This window comes from Conger conger, chromosome 11, assembly GCF_963514075.1.
Source record: "Conger conger chromosome 11, fConCon1.1, whole genome shotgun sequence".
Taxonomy (NCBI): domain Eukaryota; kingdom Metazoa; phylum Chordata; class Actinopteri; order Anguilliformes; family Congridae; genus Conger; species Conger conger.
The window spans coordinates 45,470,947-45,493,261 of record NC_083770.1 but is presented as its reverse complement, the minus strand read 5'-3'; the positions used below and the strand labels follow the sequence as shown (position 1 = coordinate 45,493,261).

General features: G+C 51.2%; 1 protein-coding gene across 1 annotated transcript in view; it reads left to right on the top strand.

The window, feature by feature from the left end:
* The window catches only part of gpat2 (glycerol-3-phosphate acyltransferase 2, mitochondrial), a gene marked incomplete at its 5' end in the record, with an annotated part of 32,664 nt that extends 10,772 nt beyond the window's left edge, over positions 1-21,892 (top strand). Inside the window, 12 exons of the mRNA XM_061259472.1 lie at positions 108-206; positions 1,077-1,159; positions 1,457-1,575; positions 4,914-4,984; positions 6,465-6,729; positions 7,344-7,492; positions 9,063-9,140; positions 9,858-9,980; positions 12,368-12,488; positions 13,455-13,523; positions 19,769-19,851; positions 21,175-21,892. Coding sequence (XP_061115456.1) covers positions 108-206; positions 1,077-1,159; positions 1,457-1,575; positions 4,914-4,984; positions 6,465-6,729; positions 7,344-7,492; positions 9,063-9,140; positions 9,858-9,980; positions 12,368-12,488; positions 13,455-13,523; positions 19,769-19,851; positions 21,175-21,291 — 1,377 coding nt within the window. The remainder of the gene's footprint in view (positions 1-107; positions 207-1,076; positions 1,160-1,456; positions 1,576-4,913; positions 4,985-6,464; positions 6,730-7,343; positions 7,493-9,062; positions 9,141-9,857; positions 9,981-12,367; positions 12,489-13,454; positions 13,524-19,768; positions 19,852-21,174) is intronic.
* Between the last annotated feature and the right edge of the window lie 423 nt (positions 21,893-22,315).

Genomic DNA, 22,315 nt, shown 5'->3' with positions numbered 1-22,315 from the left:
CATTTCAGTCCTTTGGCAGACGCTTTTAATCCAAAGCGACTTAGAAGTGCATAGATTCTTCCACAAGTTAAAGCATTCAAGTGCTGTCGCTATGGTGATTCTCTCAGGGGCGTGGCCTGGCCTTTCTGCAGTACGTGCTGTCCCTGCTCAGGGGCGGTCAGAGAGGAAGCGTCAGGATCCATTTCGCGCAGGCCTTCTCACTAAAGGTACAGCAACCTACATCCCAACCCTCTCCCTGTGTCTAACCCTCTCCCTGTGTCTGCCTGTGTCTCCCTGTGTCTCCCAGTGTGTCTCTCTGTGTCTGACTGTCTCCCTATGTCTGACCCTCTCCCTGTGTCTCCCTGTGTCTGACCCTCTTCCTGTGTCTCTGTGTGTCTGACCCTCTCCCTGTGTCTCCCTGTGTGTCTCTGTGTGTCTGACTGTCTCCCTATGTCTGACCCTCTCCCTGTGTCTCCCTGTGTCTGACCCTCTTCCTGTGTCTCCCTGTGTCTGACTGTCTCCCTGTGTCTGTCTCCCTGTGTCTGAATGTCGCCCTGTGTCTGTCTCCCTGTGTCTGACTGTCTCCCTGTGTCTGTCTCCCTGTGTCTGACTGTCTCCCTGTGTCTGTCTCCCTGTGTCTGACTGTCTCCCTGTGTCTGTCTCCCTGTGTCTTCCTGTGTCTCCCTGTGTCTGTCTGTCTCCCTGTGTCTTCCTGTGTCTCCCTGTGTCTGTCTCCCTGTGTCTGACTGTCTCCCTGTGTCTGTCTCCCTGTGGGGCTGCCTCCTCCCCTCTGGCTGTATCCATGCGTTTTGTGTTTCTGCATATCTGCTTTGTGTTATCGCCATGTTTCACCTGTCCCATTCTCCACTCTCACTTACCTGTCTAGCTAACCTGACTCGACCATCTGTCACTCGTCTCAGCTAACTGTCTCACTCACCTGTTTCACTCACCTGCTTTACCTACACGCCTCATCCACCTGTCTCTCCCAGTCCCTTACCTGTCTGACCTGACTCAACCATCCGTCTGACTCACCGGTCTCACCTGTATCTGGCTTCTTGCCTGTCTGTGTGCCGTTCCTTGTCCACGCTGTGCTACAGGAGATGTGTGACACAGGGAGGTGTCGTGTGGACGGAGCACGCCCCTTACAGGAACTCCTGCTCCCTGCGATACTCAAAAACAGGTCTGGCGTGTGTGTCCGGGTGTCGTTGTGTGCAATCAAGAACGGGTTTGAGTCTGGAGTGTGTCCAGTTGTCAGTATTGTTCAGATTGTTAGTTGTGTGTTGAGTTACGACCTGCCAAGGGACTGAAGATGGAAATTAGTTGTAGCTAACTGGTTCAATGCATCATATTTCACCTTGTCAAATGTATGTTAAAAAGTGCGCATGGTGCCTGTGTAAGAAAGTAAATAAAATATCAAATAACGTTTCCATGATGTTTGACAGGAAACAATCCCTTGCTGTATCAACCTCTCCCCCAGGTCTGATGCGGTATATGGGCAGAAATCTGTGTCCTGGGTCCTAGCGCCCCCCCACTGCCCTGAGCTGCCCCACCCAGAGAGACAGTTCTGCACCGCCCTCGTTCAGCACCTGCTGCACTGTGAGTAACCTCCCTCCCTAACCGACAGGCCTGAGTCTGGAGTGTGTCTGGTTGTCCTTATGTGTAATTTTCAAAAACAGGCTTGAGTCTGGTGTGAGTCTGGTTGTCTTTATGTGTTATACTCAAAAACAGGTTTGAGTGTGTCCGGTTGTCGTTATTGTCAAGATTGTTATATCAACTCCCATTTTGTAGGCTACTGATTGTTAGTTATTACATTACATTACATTATTGGCATTTGGCAGACGCTCTTATCCAGAGCGACGTACAGTTGATTAGACTAAGCAGGAGACAGTCCTCCCCTGGAGCAATGCAGGGTTAAGGGCCTTGCTCAAGGGCCCAACGGCTGTGTGGATGTTATTGTGGCTACACTGGGAATCGAACCGCCGACCTTGCGGGTCCCAGTCATTTACCTTAACCACTACGCTAGAGGGCCACCCTATATTTATGACCTTGTTGTGTATTGTTGCTCCTTTGAAGAACAAACTGGTTTGGTCTGCTGAAAGCAAAACTTGAGAGACCTTGTCTCATGGTTTTCCATCCATGGAAACTGATGTTTCGATGATGTTTGATATGATACAACCTCTTCCTCTTTGTTGACGCAATGACTACTTAATGCTGCACACTGTCGACCGTTTCATGAAGGATGGATCAGCCGGAATACCGTGATTTAGTGAGGAGGGCCAGTGCAGGATTCAGCGTTTTTACAATGACCCTGATTTGAACCGCAACAAAATACTTGGGCTACTCCCGCGTCTTTGAGTCAATCGTCTGTTTTGACATTTCAACTTATTGATCATAATAATATTTACACAGCCGTCGGTAGCACTGCGAGAGCCGGAGAGAGATCGCTAATAACGTCGGACTGTTTGAGCGAAAAGATGGAAACGAGACGTCACGCTGCAGGTAGCTCGCTCTGATTAACCCAACCGAACGGCAGTTGCTGCACACACTGGTATTGGGCAATAACTGTAAACCAGTCGGACGTTTCTATTTCAGAAGTGCGTGCGCTGACATGATTCTGTGTTCTGCTCCGATTCCCGTCAATGTCAAATCCGTCAAAACGAAATCGTGAATGACACCTGCCCGGCTAAATGGTATTATTGCTTTTGTGAGGAATATCAGCTTGTGGGGCAAAAGTTTGTTTTGATTAGTGTCATAATACATTAGTGCGACGTCAATCAGCTGGCCCGATCCCTCCTCGTACTGGCCCTGGGTTGCTTGAGCCCTGGTTGCTGGAGTAATATGTAGGCTTGGCAGTTGTGTTGTGTTGTGTTTTATGGTCTTATCACAGGCTGTGTGGTGTATGTCATACACACAGATAGAGTGCTGTATCAGCCCCTCTCCTTTAGGTCTGATGTATTATTTGGGCAGAAATGTAAAAATATGTAGCCCTTCAGCTGAAGGCCTGGTTTTACTGGCAGTGCCGCCTGTGTCGATGGGGCTACATCATCCTGTGAGATGTCCCCTCGGAGGATGGAGGTTGCTGCACATCTGTGACTCACGGACCTACTGCTGTCTGGAGCTGGGTGCGCAAAACGACTCTCAATATGTAAAAACTTCACAGTTTCATAATTTGTTCACACAATAACTGTTCAATGACGCCTACAATCAGTTTGTCAATATTTTCTCTGCTCTCCCTTCAAATAAGAATGAGGATAGATAGGAACAGCATGAGATGCAAAATTGGGATCCAGCGTAATATGATATACAGGCATATATAAGCTTGTACAACTGCATCATATTTCATAAGCTATCAAAGATATGTCCACTGAGAATGTGAACAGCACGTGACCGTTTTTATATATGCCAGCACGTGCTTGGGCTTCTGTTGCGGTTGGCCGTGACGGAGCTGTGAAAAGACCGTGTGAATGTTGCACTTGAACAGGGAGAATGGGAAAGCGTGCACCGGCAGTCAGCTGTACTGCCAATATCGATGCAAACGTTTTTGAAGCTGAATGATCACCAACTTAAAGCCGTCGTGTCGCTAGTTTCCCTCGGGCAAACGCATCCTTCGCAGTCAGCACCTAGAGCCATTCATTTTCCACGCTGCGTGGTTGGTGAAAACATGGAGACAGAACGGAGAAAAGCTGGGACGTTTCTCTGCTTAATCACATTTCCAGTGCCATTCCGCCACCATCAACAGAAAATTTGAGACGGCGTCGAAAGAAATGAGTGTTTAACCTGCCTCCCAAAGCAGACTCGAAGCAAGTAGCCTACGTCTCTGTCTCTTAAGACGGGTGTGTTCGTTTATTAGGGCTCTTGAGTGCTCTCTGGCCGTCGGGAAATTCACTGAACGCTCTGAGAGCTAACGATCGAATGCGCCCCAACATCTTTGAACATGCTGCGGTTTGTATTCGTTTTAATTGACCCCGAGAGGGCTGGAGTAAAAATATGTGACCGACCGGATTGGAACGAAAATAGGTGGCCGTTACGATTGAAAAGTCAACATCACATTGTATTGGGCCGCTTGCCACAAATATTACCCATACAAAAGTAGCTGCCCTTTAGCATGCCAGCCTTTACCATGCAGAATGAAGTGCAGTAAATGGTTGGCATTTATATAGCGCCTTTATCCAATGCGCTGTAAAATTGATGCTTCCCATTCACCCATTCACACCCCAACAGCAGTTGGCTGCCATGCAAGGTACCAACCAGCTTGTCAGGAGAATTTTTAGAGTTAAGTGTCTTGCTCAGGGACACTTTGACACACTGAAGGCGGGATCGAACCGGCAGGATATATTGCCGGAGGCCGGCTCTTATGGAACTCACTGCAGTTACGAGCACTTACAGGGTTTGTCTGTCACGCCTTTAGCTAGCATGCAGGTTATATCTTGCCTGATTTGTTGTGCGTGCCAACCAAGTAAACCATGAGAGTCTCATCGTTTTCCATCCATGGAAACTGACGTTTCCATGACGTTTGATAGGAGACAACCTTGTCCTCTTCTCTGCTGCAATGACTACTTAATGCTCTGGTTGGCTGTTCTATGGGGCAAGTCTGTGTGCTGTTCTCTGGTTAGTTGTTCTATGGGGCAAGTCTGTGTGCTGTTCTCTGGTTAGTTGTTCTATGGGGCAAGTCTGTGTGCTGTTCTCTGGTTAGTTGTTCTATGGGGCAAGTCTGTGTGCTGTTCTCTGGTTAGTTGTTCTATGGGGTAAGTCTGTGTGCTGTTCTCTGGTTAGTTGTTCTATGGGGCAAGTCTGTGTGCTGTTGTGTGGTTGGCTGTTCTATGGGGCAGGTCTGTGTGCTGTTGTGTGGTTGGCTGTTCTATGGGGCAGGTCTGTGTGCTGTTCTGTGATTGGCTGTTCTCTCGGGTGGGAGTGACCGTGCCGTGTACTTTCAGCCACCACTTCCTGCGCCGCTGTGATGTCCACCGGCCTGGTGTCCTGCCTGCTGCTGCACAAACACCGCAGGGTAAACACCGTCGCTCCCACACGCTCTCAGCGACCTCACCCCACCCGTGTGTCAACATCTCCCTCACCTCTCTCCCCCGCCCGTGGGCCAACATCTCCCTCACCTCTCTCCCCCGCCCGTGGGCCAACATCTCCCACACCTCTCTCCCCCACCCGTGGGCCAACATCTCCCACACCTCTCCCCCCCACCCGTGGGCCAACATCTCCCACACCTCTCCCCCGCCCGTGTGCCAACATCTCCCACACCTCTCCCCCGCCCGTGGGCCAACATCTCCCACACCTCTCTCACCCACCCGTGTGTCAACATCGCCCACTCCTCTCTCCCCCACCCGTGTGCCAACATCTCCCACACCTCTCTCCCCCGCCCGTGCACCAACATCGCCCACACCTCCCTCACCCGCCCGTGCGTCAACATCTCCCACCTCTCTCCCCCGCCCGTCAACATCGCCCACCTCTCTCACCCGCCCGTGCCCCAACATCTCCCACACCTCCCTCACCCGCCCGTGTGCCAACATCTCCCACACCTCTCTCCCCCGCCCGTGTGCCAACATCTCCCACACCTCTCTCACCCGCCCGTGCCCCAACATCTCCCACACCTCTCACCCGCCCGTGCCCCATCATCTCCCACACCTCTCTGAAACGCCCGTGCCCCATCATCTCCCACACCTCTCACCCCACCCCCAACATCGCCCACACCTCTCTCCCCCGCCCGTGCCCCAACATCTCCCACACCTCTCTCACCCCACCCCCAACATCGCCCACACCTCTCTCCCCGCCCGTGGCTGAACACCGCCCACACCTCTCTCCCCCACCCGTGGCTGAACAAGGCCCACACCTCTCTGAAACGCCCGTGGCTGCGTCGCGGCCCAGTTTGGCCCTCTGGTGTCTCCGTGCCGACCTGCAGGCCGGGGCCCTGGTTTTGGGGACACGTCTCCGCGGGTGACGCCAGGCCACACAATGCGGGAGCCCAGGCAGAGGGAGAGCAGCTGGGCCCTCTGACACAGCTAATGAGTTATGACTTATTAATCACATTATGTAATAGTGCACGAGTGGGCCTTGGTCATAAAATGAAATGCAGAATCAATATGTATGCTGAGAAGGGCTTGTTTTTGGGAGCGTTGCCAAATGTAATCGTAAAGCACTTCACTGTGGTTAACAGGGTTGTCTGCCCTGCTCTCTCTTCCTCTTTCTCTTTCTCTCTCTCTCCCTTCCTCCATCTCTCCCACTGCCATTCCTTCTCTCCCTATATCTCTTTTCCTCTATCCCCTTCTCTCCCTATATCTCTTTTCCTCTATCCCCTTCTGTCTGTCTCTCTTTCTCTCCGTCTTTCGCCCCTTCTCTCCCTCTCTCTATTTCTCCCCTTTCTCACTCTTCTCCCTCCTTCTCTCCCTCTCTCTCTCTTTCACTCACTCCCTTTCTCTCCCTCCGTCTCACTTTCCTTCTCTCCCTCTCTCTCTCCCTCTCTCTCTCTCTCTCCTCAGGGGGTGCGCCTGTCTGAGCTCTGCCGGGACTCCTCTTGGCTCCTGGAGGAGGTGCTGTTCCGGAACCGGGACGTGGGTTTCGGCGGCTCCCTGTGGAGCGTAGTGCACCACGCCCTGTCCCTGCTGAGGCCCAGCCTGGTGATGGCTCAGCTGCCCCCCGGGCGGGAGCCCCTCATCGCCCCCCGCCCCTGCCCCGCTGCCCTGCTGAGCCTGGCCCGGCACTGCGACATCCTCACACACGCCTTCATACTGGAGGCTGTCGGAGGTGTTCGTCTGCCCCTTCCACTCAACCTGTGTGCTGTAGCTGTTAGCTGTTACCCTGTGCTGTTAGCTGTTAGCTGTTAGCTGTGAGCTGTTCCCCTGTGCTGTTAGCTGTTAGCTGTGAGCTGTTCCCCTGTGCTGCTAGCTGTTAGCTGTTACCCTGTGCTTAAGCTGTTAGCTGTTACCCTGTGCTGTTAGCTGTTAGCTGTTAGCTGTTCCCCTGTGCTGTTAGCTGTTACCCTGTGCTGTTAGCTGTTAGCTGTTACCCTGTGCTGTAGCTGTTAGCTGTTCCCCTGTGCTGTTAGCTGTTAGCTGTGAGCTGTTCCCCTGTGCTGTTACTGTAGCTGTTAGCTGCCACTGTTAGCTGTTTATCTGCACTTTCAGCATGTCACCTGCACTGTTATCTGTTCACCTGCGCTGTTAGCTGTATACCTGTTCACCAATGTGTTAGCTGTTCACCTACACTGTTACTGTAGCTATTAGCTGCATTGTTAGCGGCTCTCCTGTGCTGTTACTGTTCACCTACATTCTTAGCTCCTCACCTGCGTTAGCTGGCTGTTGAGGTGTGTGTATCTTGGACAGTGCAGCGTAGCGTACATTAGTTCGAATGTCTCTCAGCGTGTGCAGTGTCGTCCATGCTGAGCGAGGTGGCACACTGCGGGGGAGGAGGAGGAGGAGAGATGGAGTTTGATGTGGCTCTGTGCCAGGAGGAGCTGACTGAGAAAGCTCTGCAGCTCTGCTACTTACTCCCCTTAGGGCACCATCCTGTAAGTAGTACAAACACACACACTCATACAAACACACACACACACACACACACATTGATACAAACACACACACACACACTCATACAAACACACACACACATTGATACACACACACACTCACACTCATACTCATACAAACACACACACACACACATACACACACACACACACACACACTCTCACTCACTCACTCATACAAACACATACACACACAGACACACACATTCACTTACTCATATTTAGACACACACTCACACATGCACTCATATATTCTCACACACATACACACATATACACACACACACACTCACTCACTCACTCATACAAACACACACACACACACACTCACACACACACACATGCACGCACACACACACACGCACACGCACACTCACACACTCTCTCACGCACACACACACACTCTCTCTCTCTCTCACACACACACACTCTCACTCATACTCATACAGACACACACACACACACGCACACTCATATATACTCACACACACACATACACACACTCACACACACACTCACACCCTCTCACACTCTCTCTCACACACACACTCGCACCCTCACACACTCTCTCTCTCACACACACACTCACACCCTCTCACACTCTCTCTCACACACACACACACACACACATTCCCACACTGACCCTCCTGCTGGGCGGTGCTGGCTCACACAGTAGAGCAGTGTTCTCAGGCTCTGTAAACGTGTGGGGCATTTTGTTCACGTGGAAACGGCCAGTGTTGTCCCTTTGCTCAAGTAAAAGCAGTTTAGTCAAACAAATGGCCGCGCTGCCCCATTAAACATCCACTGAATAAGATGCGGCAGCCAGCTCCAGTCCGTCAGCGTGTAAATCTGCTTCAGTCAGGCACCCTCTATATCCCACTGTCTTCATAGTCCTTTAATCAAAGCCGTAAATACTGCTTCGCCATCTCCCCGTCTCTCTCTCCTGCTCTCTATCCCTCTCTCTTTCCCTCTCTCTCTCCCTTCCATCAGGTCTTTCCCCCGCCTGCTCTCGCTCATTTCCCCCAGCTCTCTCCCCGGTGCATTATTGTCTTTCCCTCATCTCTGTCTTATTTCCATTCCCCACATGCCCGTTCTCAGCCCCGTGTCTATTTGTGGGATGGAAACGCATCAGGACCTGTCTGCCAGGAAGACAGATCTTTACTTTCTGTATCTCGCTCTCTGTTATTTACTCTGTAATCAGTTTCTCTCTCTCTCTTTTCTCTCCCCCTTCTTTCTCTCTGTCCCTCTCGATCCCTCTCTCTCTCCCTCTCTCTCTCTCTCTCACTCTCTCTCTCTCTCTCTCTGAGTGTGGCTGGACTGTGCAGAGTGTGTGGCGTTTTTAAAATGTAATATTTTATTGATTTAATTTTATTACATCTATATCTTTCTCTCCCTCTCTCCGTCTCTCTCCCCCTCTCTCCCTCTCTTTCTCCTTCCCTCTCTCTTCCTCTCCATCTCTCTTTCTCTCCCTGTCTTTCTCCCTCCCTCTCTCTCCCTCTCTCTCTCTCCCTCTCTCTCTCTCTCTCTCTCTCTCTCCCCCTCCCTCTCTCAGCCGTGCCAGTCTCCCCTCAGCTTCGCGCTGGATGCAGTGGACAGCCTGGTGCGGTGTGGCATCCTGGTGATGGAGGAGGTGAGGAGGCGCACTCCTTTCACGCAGGAAGAGTTTGTGTCAGACAGAGACAGGGGGAGAGAGTGAGCGTCGCGGCAGACCGACGCGCCCTCGGCCCTTCCAGCCCGAGTGTGCGTGCGACGGCACTGTCACCGGCAGCGCTGTCATAACGGGGGCGGGGCCTGGGCGTGCTGCTCTCCCTCCCTCTCGCGGCGGTGTTAACAGGCCGGACGGGGTGATTGACGCGTCGTGCGGTGGCGTCCGCGCCGAAGCGACGGGTCTTCGAGCCGGCCTCCCGGCTCAAGTCCCCGCGTCACCTCGGTGTTCGGCCGCCTCGGCCTGCTGCACGGGGCCCTGCCGCGATTATGCAGATGATCCGTCTGCTCACTGCCACAGCTCTGTGTGCAGGTGGATAGTGTGGCGCTGTGGACCGTCTCCCAGCAGTACGGGAGTGAGGACCGCGCCAAAACAAACCCATTTCAGTGTCAATGACCCGACAGGAACAAGCTGCCATTCTCGTGCACTAAGGCAGAAAATGTGTTCGGTGTGTGTGTGTTTGTGTGTGTGTGTGTGTGTGTGTGTGTATGGGTGTGTGTGTGTGTGTGTATGTGTGTACATGTGTACGTGTATGTGTGTATGGGTGTGTATATGTGTGTGTGTGTGTGTATGTGTGTACATGTGTACGTGTATGTGTGTATGGGTGTGTATATGTGTGTGTGTGTGTGTGTGTGTGTGTAGCTGCCCAGGGACCGCCCTGTGTGTGACTTCTTGAGGACACAAGGCACCCTGAGGTGGAGCGCGACGGATGAGCAGGACCACAGCGACTCGGACTGTGAGGAGCAGGACACACGCCGCTACAGGGTACCCGCGCGCCCTGCCGAAACGCTACACCCCCTCCCCGCTCCCCCTCCCCCGTCTCCCTTCCCCTGTCCCCGCTCCCCCTCCCCCGTCACCCCTCCCCCTCTCCCGTCCCTTTTCCTGAATTCAGCCCAATTTATCAGTGAATTTGAGGTCCCCTCCCTCTCTCATTATTCCCGAAGCTACACACATCCCGCAGTCACTGAAAAAAACTGCTATCGCAGCTGTTTTTATTATTGACAAACACGCTATACTGTTCATGAAATGAATCCGCATTGATTACTGCAGTTCCTCGGAAGTTTTCTTTAGTTTAATTTCAGTCAACAAACTGCTGTGCTCAAAAAAAAAACCCCAAAAAACCGAGCCAGAAACAGTACTGACAGAACTGCAGAAATTGAGGATTTGCAGAATATGAATATTTTTATTTGTTTATTAATTTATTTATTCATAGTTTTTTTTATTTATACAGCGCTTCTTGCAGAAGGCTGTCACAAAGTCACTTTACAGAGTATCAGAAGGGCCAGAGGAAAAAGGGTGAACGCCAGGCCTGAGGGCTACACTTGTGGGTGGAAAGAGCCTCAAACAGTGGCGAGAAAAAACTCCCCAATGGGAGGAGATCTTGGGAGGAACCTGGCTATAGAGGCATGCCCATCCTCCCCCGGACCGCCGCTGAGCAGGCAGGGTGGATAATACAGAGATCTATGACAGCAATTCAAACGGGTTGAACCCTTACATTACATTACATTATTATGCATTTGGCAGACGCTCTTATCCAGAGCGACGTACAGTTGATTAGACTAAGCAGGAGGCAATCCTCCCCTGGAGCAACGCAGGGTTAAGGGCCTTGCTCAAGGGCCCAACGGCTGTGCGGATCTTATTGTGGCTACACTGGGATTCGAATAACTGACTTTGCAGGTCCCAGTCATGTACCTTAACCACTACGCTACAGGCCGAACCAGTGACAGTTGAAGCAGAAAAGTAGCTAGACATGTCAGAGGTCCAAATGAGGCAAGGTAGAGTGAGCAGTTTTAGAGGGGCAGGGTGACACAGTTGGAGCTCCAGGATGTAACAGAACCGGGGATGGAAATGAGCTCTGTGGCCTGGTAACTGGATCAGGACAGGAGACGGAGAGGAGCGAGGTTTGACTCTGTGTAGCTCCACGTGGCTCTTGCCTGTACAGAACCGAGGAGCCTGACTCTGTGTAGCTCCACGTGAGGAGGGGTCTGTACAGAACAGAGGAGCCTGACTCTGTGTAGCTCCACGTGAGGAGGGGCCTTGTACAGAACAGAGGGGCCTGACTCTGTGTAGCTCCACGTGAGGAGGGGCCTTGTACAGAACAGAGGAGCCTGACTCTGTGTAGCTCCACGTGGCTCTTGCCTGTACAGAACAGAGGAGCCTGACTCTGTGTAGCTCCACGTGAGGAGGGGTCTGTACAGAACAGAGGAGCCGGACTCTGTGTAGCTCCACGTGGCCCTGGCTTGTACAGAACAGAGGGGCCTGACTCTGCAGTTGGGTGGAATGGGGAAGTGGGAGACGGGGTCTGAGTGATGTGGCAGGCTTTGATCATGCACATTACTGTGTGCAGGGGTGGTATGAGACAGAACCGCACCAGCAGATCCACACCTTGCACAGGCACCCTGGCCCACTTCTTTTTCCTCTTCATAAAACAGGACGAGACACCCACTTTATGACTTTATGAATGTCAAACAAATGAATTCTGGGGATTGATTAGTGGAAACGTCTCGTTACTGAGTCCAACGGTTCCCTGAGTTCACACGGTGACGTGTACGGAATGTAAAAGGAAAAACAGTGGCGGTGACTAATTTCAGCTCAGCTATTTTAAACATTAATAAATTGGCGCAAGACCAACAGCGGAGACCGTCATATACAAACAGAATCTTTCCAGAAAGAGCTGTTTAGAATATTTAGCGCGCAGAAGTGGCCGGGGCGAGACTGTGTTTTGAGGTTGACGTCACCCCCGGAGTCACGCGGTCAGCCCTGACGCCAGTGTGTCGGCCTCCTGTTCTTCTGTTTTTTAAATTCGCTAATTTGCTCAAAAATCGCGTGTGCCCAGGTCTTGTTCGTTGGGTTCAGCCCGAGGACTCCTTTTATGTCGGCTGTGTTGCTATGTTGGGCTTCCAGTCTGCCAAAACCTATTTTGTGTTCACGAAGTGACTCTGCTATGCAAATAAGGAGTGTTTATTTTTATTTATTTTTGCGTTTTCACCCCAGGGAACAAGTTTCCTAATCTGGGCTTTCTTTTGTAATGCCGCCTGATGTTAACTTTAATGATAACAAGCTGTGGGTGAGCGTGCAGACGTGCCTGCTGGGATACGTACGCGTACGGACTCCTGCCTCCTCTTCATCCTCCTCCTCCTCTTCCTCCCCAGCTCAGCCAGCCCAGCCAGTGCCCCGACCTGCTCCTCTTCCTGTGCAGTATGCTGAGCGTCCAGCTGAGGGCGCTGTCCTGGGCCATCGAGGGCCTGCAGACCATCCGCACGCCTGTGCCAGGTCAGGGGTCAAATGCGGCCGCACCTCACCAACCCCTGTCACTGGCTGCGTCCGAAACCGCATACTGCTCATACTACGTTTCAATTACATGACATTACATTACATTACATTACATCACATCACTTACATTACATCACATCACATTACCGGCCCTTTCTGGATAAGATTGGACACCCCTGCTTTACATTAATGGCATTTGGCAGACGCTCTTATCCAGAGCGACGCACAACAAAGTGAATTAAAAATCAGCCTGGGATTTAGTACGAGTAGTATGCTAGTATGTGCCTCTGATCACAGCCGTTCTCTCTCCTCCCTCGGCTCCCTGGCTTTGCACGGCTCCAGGGTCTTAATGTAAAAACGGGTAAAGTAAAATGAATGAGATGATCTCAGACTTGCGTCAGGCCCGCGAGTGATTGCCGCCATTTCAGTCCGTCCCCCCCCCCCCCGCCGTTCCCGTCAGTCACAGAATAAACACGGGGGAGCGCGTTCCGTACACGCTACTCAAGCCACAGCTGCTCGCAATCGTCCGCAAGCATCTGCCCTCTCGGGCTGAACTCGATCGACCGGCCAATCAGCCGCGCTGTTGAAGCAGCGACTTTATTGAGCGCAGAAGCAGGGAGAGATGACCATTGATTGAACTCTGGTGGGGGTGGGGGGTGTGTGCCCGTGCCCGTGCCCGTGCCCGTATGCCATGTTCCGGAGAGTTCCACTGAGCAGTGGGCGCTGCTGTCTGAACACGTTTTGATTGGCTTCAGATTTCCCTCTCAGGTGCTGAGGGGAACGGGCTGCCAGACTGGTCCTGTTTCTCAGGGAGGAGAGCAGGTTGCCAGTCTGGCCCGGTCAGGTCCCGGCCGCCCCTGGCTCTGGATGCCATTGAGCGGGGCGCACGGAGGGGCTGATTTCAGGTTTGAGGGGAAGCAGCTGCACCCCTGTCCTGTGAACAGCCGTGTCCTCTCTCCCCTCCAGAGTCCGAGTGTGTGTCCCAGGTCCACGCTCGCCTGTGTGACAGAGCCAGACAGGACCGCCAGCGTTTCGGTAAGAACCCCCCACCCGCCGTCCCTCAGACCCAACACACTCCACACAACCCCACCGCATAACAACGCACTCCACACAACCCCCACCGCCGTCCCTCAGACCCAACGCACTCCACACAACCCCACCGCATAACAACGCACTCCACACAACCCCCACCGCATAACAACACACTCCACACAACCCCACCGCATAACAACACACTCCACACACCCCCACCGCATAACAACGCACTCCACACAACCCCCACCGCATAACAACGCACTCCACACAACCCCACCGCATAACAACACACTCCACACAACCCCACCGCATAACAACACACTCCACACAACCCCCACCGCATAACAACACACTCCACACAACCCCCACCGCATAACAACACACTCCATACAACCCCCACCGCATAACAACACACTCCACACAACCCCACCGCATAACAACACACTCCACACAACCCCACCGCATAACAACGCACTCCACACAACCCCCACCGCATAACAACGCACTCCACACAACCCCCACCGCATAACAACACACTCCACACAACCCCCACCGCATAACAACACACTCCACACAACCCCCACCGCATAACAACACACTCCACACAACCCAACCGCATAACAACGCACTCCACACAACCCCCACCGCATTAACAACGCACTCCACACAACCCCCACCGCATAACAACACACTCCACACAACCCCCAGCGCATAACAACACACTCCACACAACCCCCACCGCATAACAACACACTCCACACAACCCCCACCGCATAACAACACACTCCACACAACCCCCACCGCATAACAACGCACTCCACACAACCCCACCACATAACAACGCACTCCACACAACCCCCAGCGCATAACAACGCACTCCACACAACCCTCACCGCATAACAACACACTCCACACAACCCCACCGCATTCACAACTCACAGCTTCAAACCGCCAACGATACAGAAACCAGAATCAAACGCCTCTCCTCGGCAGCACCCAAAAGCAGTCTAACGGCCAGCTCCTGCAGGGCTGTGGAGGGCTCAGATCTGGGTGTGGAGGGTGACCGTGCGCTTTGAGCAGACTGTGGGCCGGTAAACAAAAGCCGGCTCTGTGCTTCCACATGAATTGTAATGCGTCACGAAGGAGCAGAGCAGGACGCCTACAGAAAAATCCCAATATTACACCAGCAGCGTAATCAATAGTGTCGCTGTAATAATAACAGTGCTCCAACCTGGCGAAAAGGGTTCACATCTAAAATTCCAGTTGGTCTTCAAGGTGGATTTTATTGCTGTTCTTGCATCTCGTGGCTGTGGCTAAAGAAGAGGTGGTTCGATAAATGTCAAAACAAAATATTTATCCAGCTTAATGTCAGGAGTCAAAGTCCGCCGACTCTGTCCATCTTGCAGGACTCTGTCCGTCCTGCGTTCTGGCTGGAAAATCATTTTGAGCTGATTGGAAAAGATTGTTCTTCTTCCTCACCCAAATCTTCCCCAACAGAGAAGTCTGGAAAAGTTGGCTGGTGGAGTAACATCTCACTGTAAATACTTTTATACGTTTATAAATGTATGTCTTTTTTATTTTGGTACATACTGAAAGCTAATGGCAGCTTAAGTTACCAGTAGCTTTCAGTATGTACCAAAATACAATAACAAAATTTAAAAAATAGGCTTAAGCCCCACATCAGGTGGTGTCTGTCTGAAAATGGAAGGATTTGGGGCAGTCATCAGAGGTTGGCTAAGTGTGGATAGTTAAAGGTTGAAGTTGCACTTGTTGTCCATTTGAACAACAGTTCTACAAACTCTAAACCAACCATCGCTTGTCATTTTTATACATTTACGTTTTAGACATTTCACAGGCCCTCTTATCCAGTGTGAATTACAGCCCACAGCCGGGTTTGTTTTTACATACAGGCCAGCTGTGGTCTGTAGCATGCAGCTGCATATTTCCTGTAGTAATTGCAGTTAGCTTGCTCAAGCCTCTGACCCTGAAGGTAGTCGTACACCTTGTGGTAACCGCTCCGTTCCCTGACCTCTGACCCCGAGCGTAGTCATACAGCGTCGTGGTAACCGCTCCGTTCCCTGACCTCTGACCCCGAGCGTAGTCATACAGCGCCGTGGTAACCGCTCCGTTCCCTGACCTCTGACCCCGAGCGTAGTCATACAGCGCCGTGGTAACCGCTCCGTTCCCTGACCTCTGACCCCGAGCGTAGTCATACAGCGCCGTGGTAACCGCTCCGTTCCCTGACCTCTGACCCCGAGCGTAGTCATACAGCGCCGTGGTAACCGCTCCGTTCCCTGACCTCTGACCCCGAGCGTAGTCATACAGCGTCATGGTAACCGCTCCGTTCCCTGACCTCTTGTCGTGTCTAGGAAACGACAGAGTCCAAATCTTCAATTTGTCGAAAAACATCTTCGCGAGGGAAAAGACGACACCAGGCAGCAAGATCTTCAGGAAAATCAGACTTTATTAGCACACGTGCATAAAGCCGGATCAGCTCTCCAGAACTGAACCCCGACTGGCATTTGTACACCCATTTTATACACAGTTACTCCACCTACAACTCCTCCTCAAACCGCATTCTGGCAAATCACCCACACTTTTCTTATCGTAACTCCTCCCAACGCTCCTCCCACAACGTCATTGTGGCAAATTGCCAACGGTCCTTATGCTCTGCCAACTCTGTACAAAGTTCAGGGCATTCTGCCAACTACGTGTCCTCACTTCACCCCGCACCTGCTCTTGGCAAACTACCAGACCTCAGAAAGTTCTGGATGCCCTCCCTCTAACACGTCATCCATACACGTCACTCTGTATCTTTCGCTTTTATAAGACGAACTAAGCAGCAGGAATCATTGAAAATATACAGACAAACTAAACATTTCATTAATATTCACTTCTAATATACTTTTCTAATCTACAGACATACTAAACATTTGATTAATTATTCTCGTCTAAGGGAGTAAATTTACGTAGCATTCTTTGCTCTCATTTCAACAGTTTTCACTGTGGTTTCTTGCGTTTTCATAAGCTCAGCTATAATTAATGTTCTAGGTCAAATAGATACACTCCTGGCATAAAACATCGAGAGTCCTGGAGAAATCAGCTGTACAGTCATATCCGTGTCCTTGACAGTTTGGTCTACACAGTTCAAGACGGCCCCCCCCTGCCAGCTGGCTGGGCTCACTGTGTAATCCTAGTACAATTTAGCAGTTAATCAGTTTGAAACTATACAGGGTACATATCATACTTTAATACAGATATATTGATAAACTTTTAGCACACATCATCGAGAGTTTTGGAGGAACCAGCCTGCTCACTAAGGCGGAGTCTGATTTTGACTTGTGATTGGTTTTCGTGCTTTTAGGAGGGAGATCTTTCGTTCTGTGAATTTTCCCCTACACTCTGACCCCAAGCGTAGTCATACAGCGTCATGGTAACCGCTCCGTTCCCTGACCAATATGCCGTAGCGACTCCAATCAGGATTCAAACACGCTCCAGTATCACATTTTCATTTCGCCGCCATTTGTTTGAATTGATTTTGTCGTGATTTGATTGTGCCAAGATAATGTGGAGAAAATTAAAATGTCCTACTGTTCGTTGAGACTGCCTGCACTCCCCCCCCCCCCCCCGCTGACACTCACAAGCGATATGGTTCCTACAGTAGCTAGCTTACAGCAAAATGCTTGCCAACGTGGAAACTGTGACAAGCGGGCGCTGTGAGCTCACTGTTCTGCTCACGAGGGCGGCCTGTAGCGTAGTGGTTAAGGCGCATGACTGGGACCCGCAAGGTCGGCTATTCCAATCCCGGTGTAGCCACAGTAAGAGCCGCACAGCCATTGGGCCCTTGAGCAAGGCCCTTAACCCTGCATTGCTCCAGGGGAGGATTGTCTCCTGCTTAGTCTAATCAACTGCACGTCGCTCTGGATAAGAGCGTCTGCCAAATTCCCTTAATGTATGTAATGTAATGTAATGTAATGTAATGTTCTGCAATGTTCTGCTCAACGAGACGGCATTCACACAGCTCTCGCCACAGAGAGGAACGGAAGCTCAAAATCATCTGAAATCAGCCGCAGAAAGCTGCGGAGGAGGCTCCCTTCAGTGGAGTGGCTCTTAGTTTGAGCAGTTGAGTCAGCGAGGGGCGGCTTTGCAGCGGAAGTGTTGTGTAAAACTCTGCCAACGTGTTCCTGCTCCCGTGAACACGTCTACATCTGCACGCGTGTGGAGAGGGGGGTGGGAGTTAGCTCTGTGGGGGGACCTTGCTGGTGATCTCTGCCGCTGTGTATCTGTCAGTGTGTCTGTCTGTGTGGAGTGTGGAATTTTAAATTAATTAATTTGTTATTTAGCTGTTATTTATCCAAAGCCACTTACAGTTGATAAGACTAAGCTGGGGTCAATCCCCCCTGGAGCAATGTGGGGTTAGTGCGGATCTTATCGTGGCTACACCGGGGCTTGAACTAACAAACTTCCAATCCCCAGTCATGTACCTTAGCTAGTAGGCCACAGGCTGCTCTGTCAGTGTTACCTGACCTCTGACCTCGAGCGTAGTCATACAGCGCCGTGGTAACCGCTCCGTTCCCTGACCTCTGACCCCAAGCGTAGTCATACAGCGCCGTGGTAACCGCTCCGTTCCCTGACCTCTGACCCCGAGCGTAGTCGCACAGTGTCGTGGCAACCGCTCCGTTCCCTGACCAATATGTCGTAGCAACTCCAATCAGGATTCAAACACGCTCCAGTATCACATTTTCATTTCGCCGCCATTTGTTTGAATTGATTTTGTCGTGATTTGATTGTGCCAAGATAATGTGGAGAAAATTAAAATGTCCTACTGTTCGTTGAGACTGCCTGCACTCCCCCCCCCGGTGACACTCACAAGCAATATGGTTCCTACAGTAGCTAGCTTACAGCAAAATGCTTGCCAATGTGGAAACTGTGATCCTAAACACAAAATGCTCTTATATGGGGGCAAAAATGTGTTCATTAGTCCCAGAATTTCATCTATGATGGCTACATTAAGGCGGGTATTGAGCTAGAAAGGGAATAGAGTACTGAGCAACACATTGAGTATTTAAAAAGATTTCAAACGGCGTCACAGATCCTGTTCTCAACAAGTGTGTCCATTGTCAGCGAGTGGAAAAACACGCCCAAGACACTCAATTCTGGCTCATCCAGTTCAACTGTCACCCTGGGCTGGTACTGCTCACGACCGCGTCTGGAGCACGAGGGGCTTCCGCGCACAGCGAGCGCTCCCTCCCCGTACACGTGCGGATGCAGCGTGCGGCTCGGCCAGTTCCTCACGCAGACGCTGACAGCTGCTCTGGCTGTTACGCGGCGCACGGGGCGAGCGTTAATAAATCCTGACAGAGTCGGGCTGCTCGGCTCCGTGACTGACACGGGACCGTTCGGCGTGCGAACGGCGCATTAAGCACATAATGAGCGCTTGACAAATCGTTCACACATCCTCCTTCTCCGCGGCCCCACCGCACCCTTTCAAGTGGACTACGAAGCCCGGCTGCCCCGTTTTACGCAGTGAAGGGAAGTGAAGCGGAGAGAAGCGAGAGAAAGGAAAGGCGCGGCCGCGATGAGATGCAGAACTTGAAAGGAAGAAACGGGCGGCTTTTCTCCCCCGATACCGAACCAAAATGAGGACGAGACGTTCTTTTCCTCCACTAGCACATTTCCATAACTGTGAGTGGTTATGGCAAAGGTTCTGAGGAGATTATGCCTATCTCTGCACGCCATCGTCATAAAGTATTTACAGTGAGATGTTACTGCACCAGCCAGATGTGCAGGGCCCACGCAAAGCCACCAAGGAGAATGATTTGTGGAAGGAATATGTAGTTATAACCTGAGACACAGTTCACTGGGGTTTGCGGTGGTTAAAAAAACATTTCCTCGCCAACATTGTGCCGTATCATGTCTATTAAGTACATCAACCAACGGAAAATAAATGATCTGACGGCTGCTACATGAACCTAATCAAATTACTGCAAACCTGATAGAGGGGGAAGGATGTGTGCGTGTGCACTCATATTTTTGTGTTACATATTTTTCATATAATGGATTGCTGAAATAATACGTTTGACACAAAGGTTTAATCGAACTTGGTCACAGTTTGGAAGACGCAACTTTAACAGCAGTAAAATCGGAATGAGCGCAGATTTAAAATGTTAAAGGGAAGTGGTTGGAGGACGTTGGGCAATCCCGGCTGTTGACGGTTTCTTCCTGTTTTAATGGTGTTCCTGCAGAGAGCTCGTCGGTGGAAGTGGCGAGGGAGGCGGTTCGTACCCTGACTGATCTGGGGGTGAGTGAAACCCACGGCAATACCACGGTAACCACCAGGGGAACAGGCTGTTCCCGGCTGTTGACGAGGGCGGCCTGTAGCGTAGTGGTGAAGGCGCATGACTGGGACCCGCAAGGTTGGCTATTCGAATCCCGGTGTAGCCACAGTAAGATCCGCACAGCCGTTGGGTCCTTGAGCAAGGCCCTTAACCCTGCATTGCTCCAGGGGAGGTTTGTCTCCTGCTTAGTCTAATCAACTGCACGTCACTCTGGATAAGAGCGTCTGCCAAATGCCAATAATGTATGTAATGTAGTGTTCTGCTCAACGAGACGGCATTCACACAGCTCTCGCCACAGAGAGAAACGGAAGCTCAAAATCATCTGAAATCAGCCGCAGAAAGCTGCGGAGGAGGCTCCCTTCAGTGGAGTGGCTCTTAGTTTGAGCAGTTGAGTCAGCGAGAGGCGGCTTTGCAGCGGAAGTGTTGTGTAAAACTCTCCCGAGAGTTAGCTCTGTGGGGGGACCTTGCTGGTGATCTCTGCCGCTGTGTATCTGTCAGTGTGTCTGTCTGTGTGGAGTGTGTTATTTAGCTGTTATTTATCCAAAGCCACTTACAGTTGATAAGACTAAGGTGGGGTCAATCCCCCCTGGAGCAATGTGGGGTTAAGGGCCTTGCTCAAGGGCCCAACAGCAGTGCGGATCTTACCGTGGCTACACCGGGGCTTGAACTAACAAACTTCCAATCCCCAGTCATGTACCTTAGCTAGTAGGCCACAGGTTTCTCTGTCAGTGTCTGTATGTCTGTCTGCTTCTCTTTCCTTCTCTCTCCAGTTCATTGTCAGTCTTTGCTCAGAATGTATATCTGCTGGGAGGCGAAGTTCTCTCCCACTGTCTATCTGTCCATATCTCTGTCATATGTCAGCCTTCTCTGTGAATGGATGTCTGCGGTGAATTTGCTCTGAACTCTCTAGCCCACAGACGGGTATTGTGGAAGAAGTGAGACGGAAGGAGGGAAGAGAACGGACAGAGAGATGGGGGTTGATGGGTTTTGGCTGGAGTAGGCCTTTAAAAAGCCAAGCACACAGCCCTTCTCCACTGACGCTCCTGTCATACATATCAAGTCCAGAACATTGGATTAGGATCGAGCAGTCAGGAAATACGCAAGCGGGCACCAGCGGTGGAGACGCGATGATGAGAAACAGAAATAAGAGAGAGAGCGAGAAAGAGTGCGAGAGACAGAGGGAGAAAGTGGGGGGGAGAGAGAGGGAGAAAGTGGGAGAGAGACAGGGAGAAAGTGGGAGAGAGGAATGAAAGAGGGATTGTGTAGTGTTTGCTGTGCTGTTTGTGTTTAAAGTGTGCGTGTTGTGTTGACAGGTGCTGGAGGAGGTGGTTGAGAAAGACAGCATTGCCCTCGGCATCAGTCCCCTGTTCCAGCAGGCCGCGAACAGGGACAAACTGCACAAGTTCATCTGCCAGTTCCTCTGCAGTTAGCCTGTCAGCAACACCATCCAGCCTGGCTGTGTAATTACGTTAATGCGCTGTGCGAAGGGCGGGTTTTTCGGGCTTAAAATACACGAACCGCGCTACTCTTCTGTTTGACTCGCGTGGCCCTTGTTTAATAATAGTGTGTGTGTGCGTGTGTTAGTGGGATGACTCAGAGCCCACTCGCTCCTCAGGAGTGGGGGCCATTTCGTGCGTTAAGAGATACCAGCTGCATTGGTGTACAGTGTTAAGCAGCTTCCAAATTGGTGGCACAATATTTTTTTTTTCCTTCATGTTCACAGTTCCTTCATGTGCCTTGAGTATTTCCGTTAATTGGATGGTTCGGAGCTGTTTAAAGCCTGCTTTTGATTTGCTGCGCTTTAAAGTGGTATGGCTCGTAATCAATGATTACTTTCTTGTAAATTAGTTTGCGTGGGTTGCGTTTGAAAAGTGTTATCGCCAGACTCAAGAACGAAAGCAACTATAAAAAGGTAGAGTCTCTTATTTGCGTTGCAGTAATTTCTATTTCACTTAATGGAGGCTTTTTTGTGTGATTGTATAGCCCTGTTGTGTTTTCCTCTCAATAAATACGCCATTGCCTCCCCGGAAACCACGGCGCTCTGTTGTTCAAGTGCATTGTGAATAATCTCGTATTTCTACACACGTAACCGGATTCTGAAATTGCCCATAAATAATGTGGTCGGGGTCAGTTTGTCAAGTGCGCGTGTTAACGTTCCCCCCGCGCGCAGGGCTGAAGTTACAGCGGGAGCGAGCCAATCAAAGCAGCATAGCTCAACCTATCTCTGATGAGAATATACATCCCCCGTAAGGATGCGGTCACAGGACGAAAGAAGAAAGGGTTTATTATTCTGCAAAGGAGCCGCTGGCCGAGATCCCATGTGGCAAAATCATAACCTGCGAAGACGACCCCGAGTAAGACGATGAGAGAAAATCAATACGCGCTGCAGCAGTGAAGAGGGTGGCCTGACATATCGCAGAGTGATATGTTCCCGCGCTGGGGAAATGAGGAATT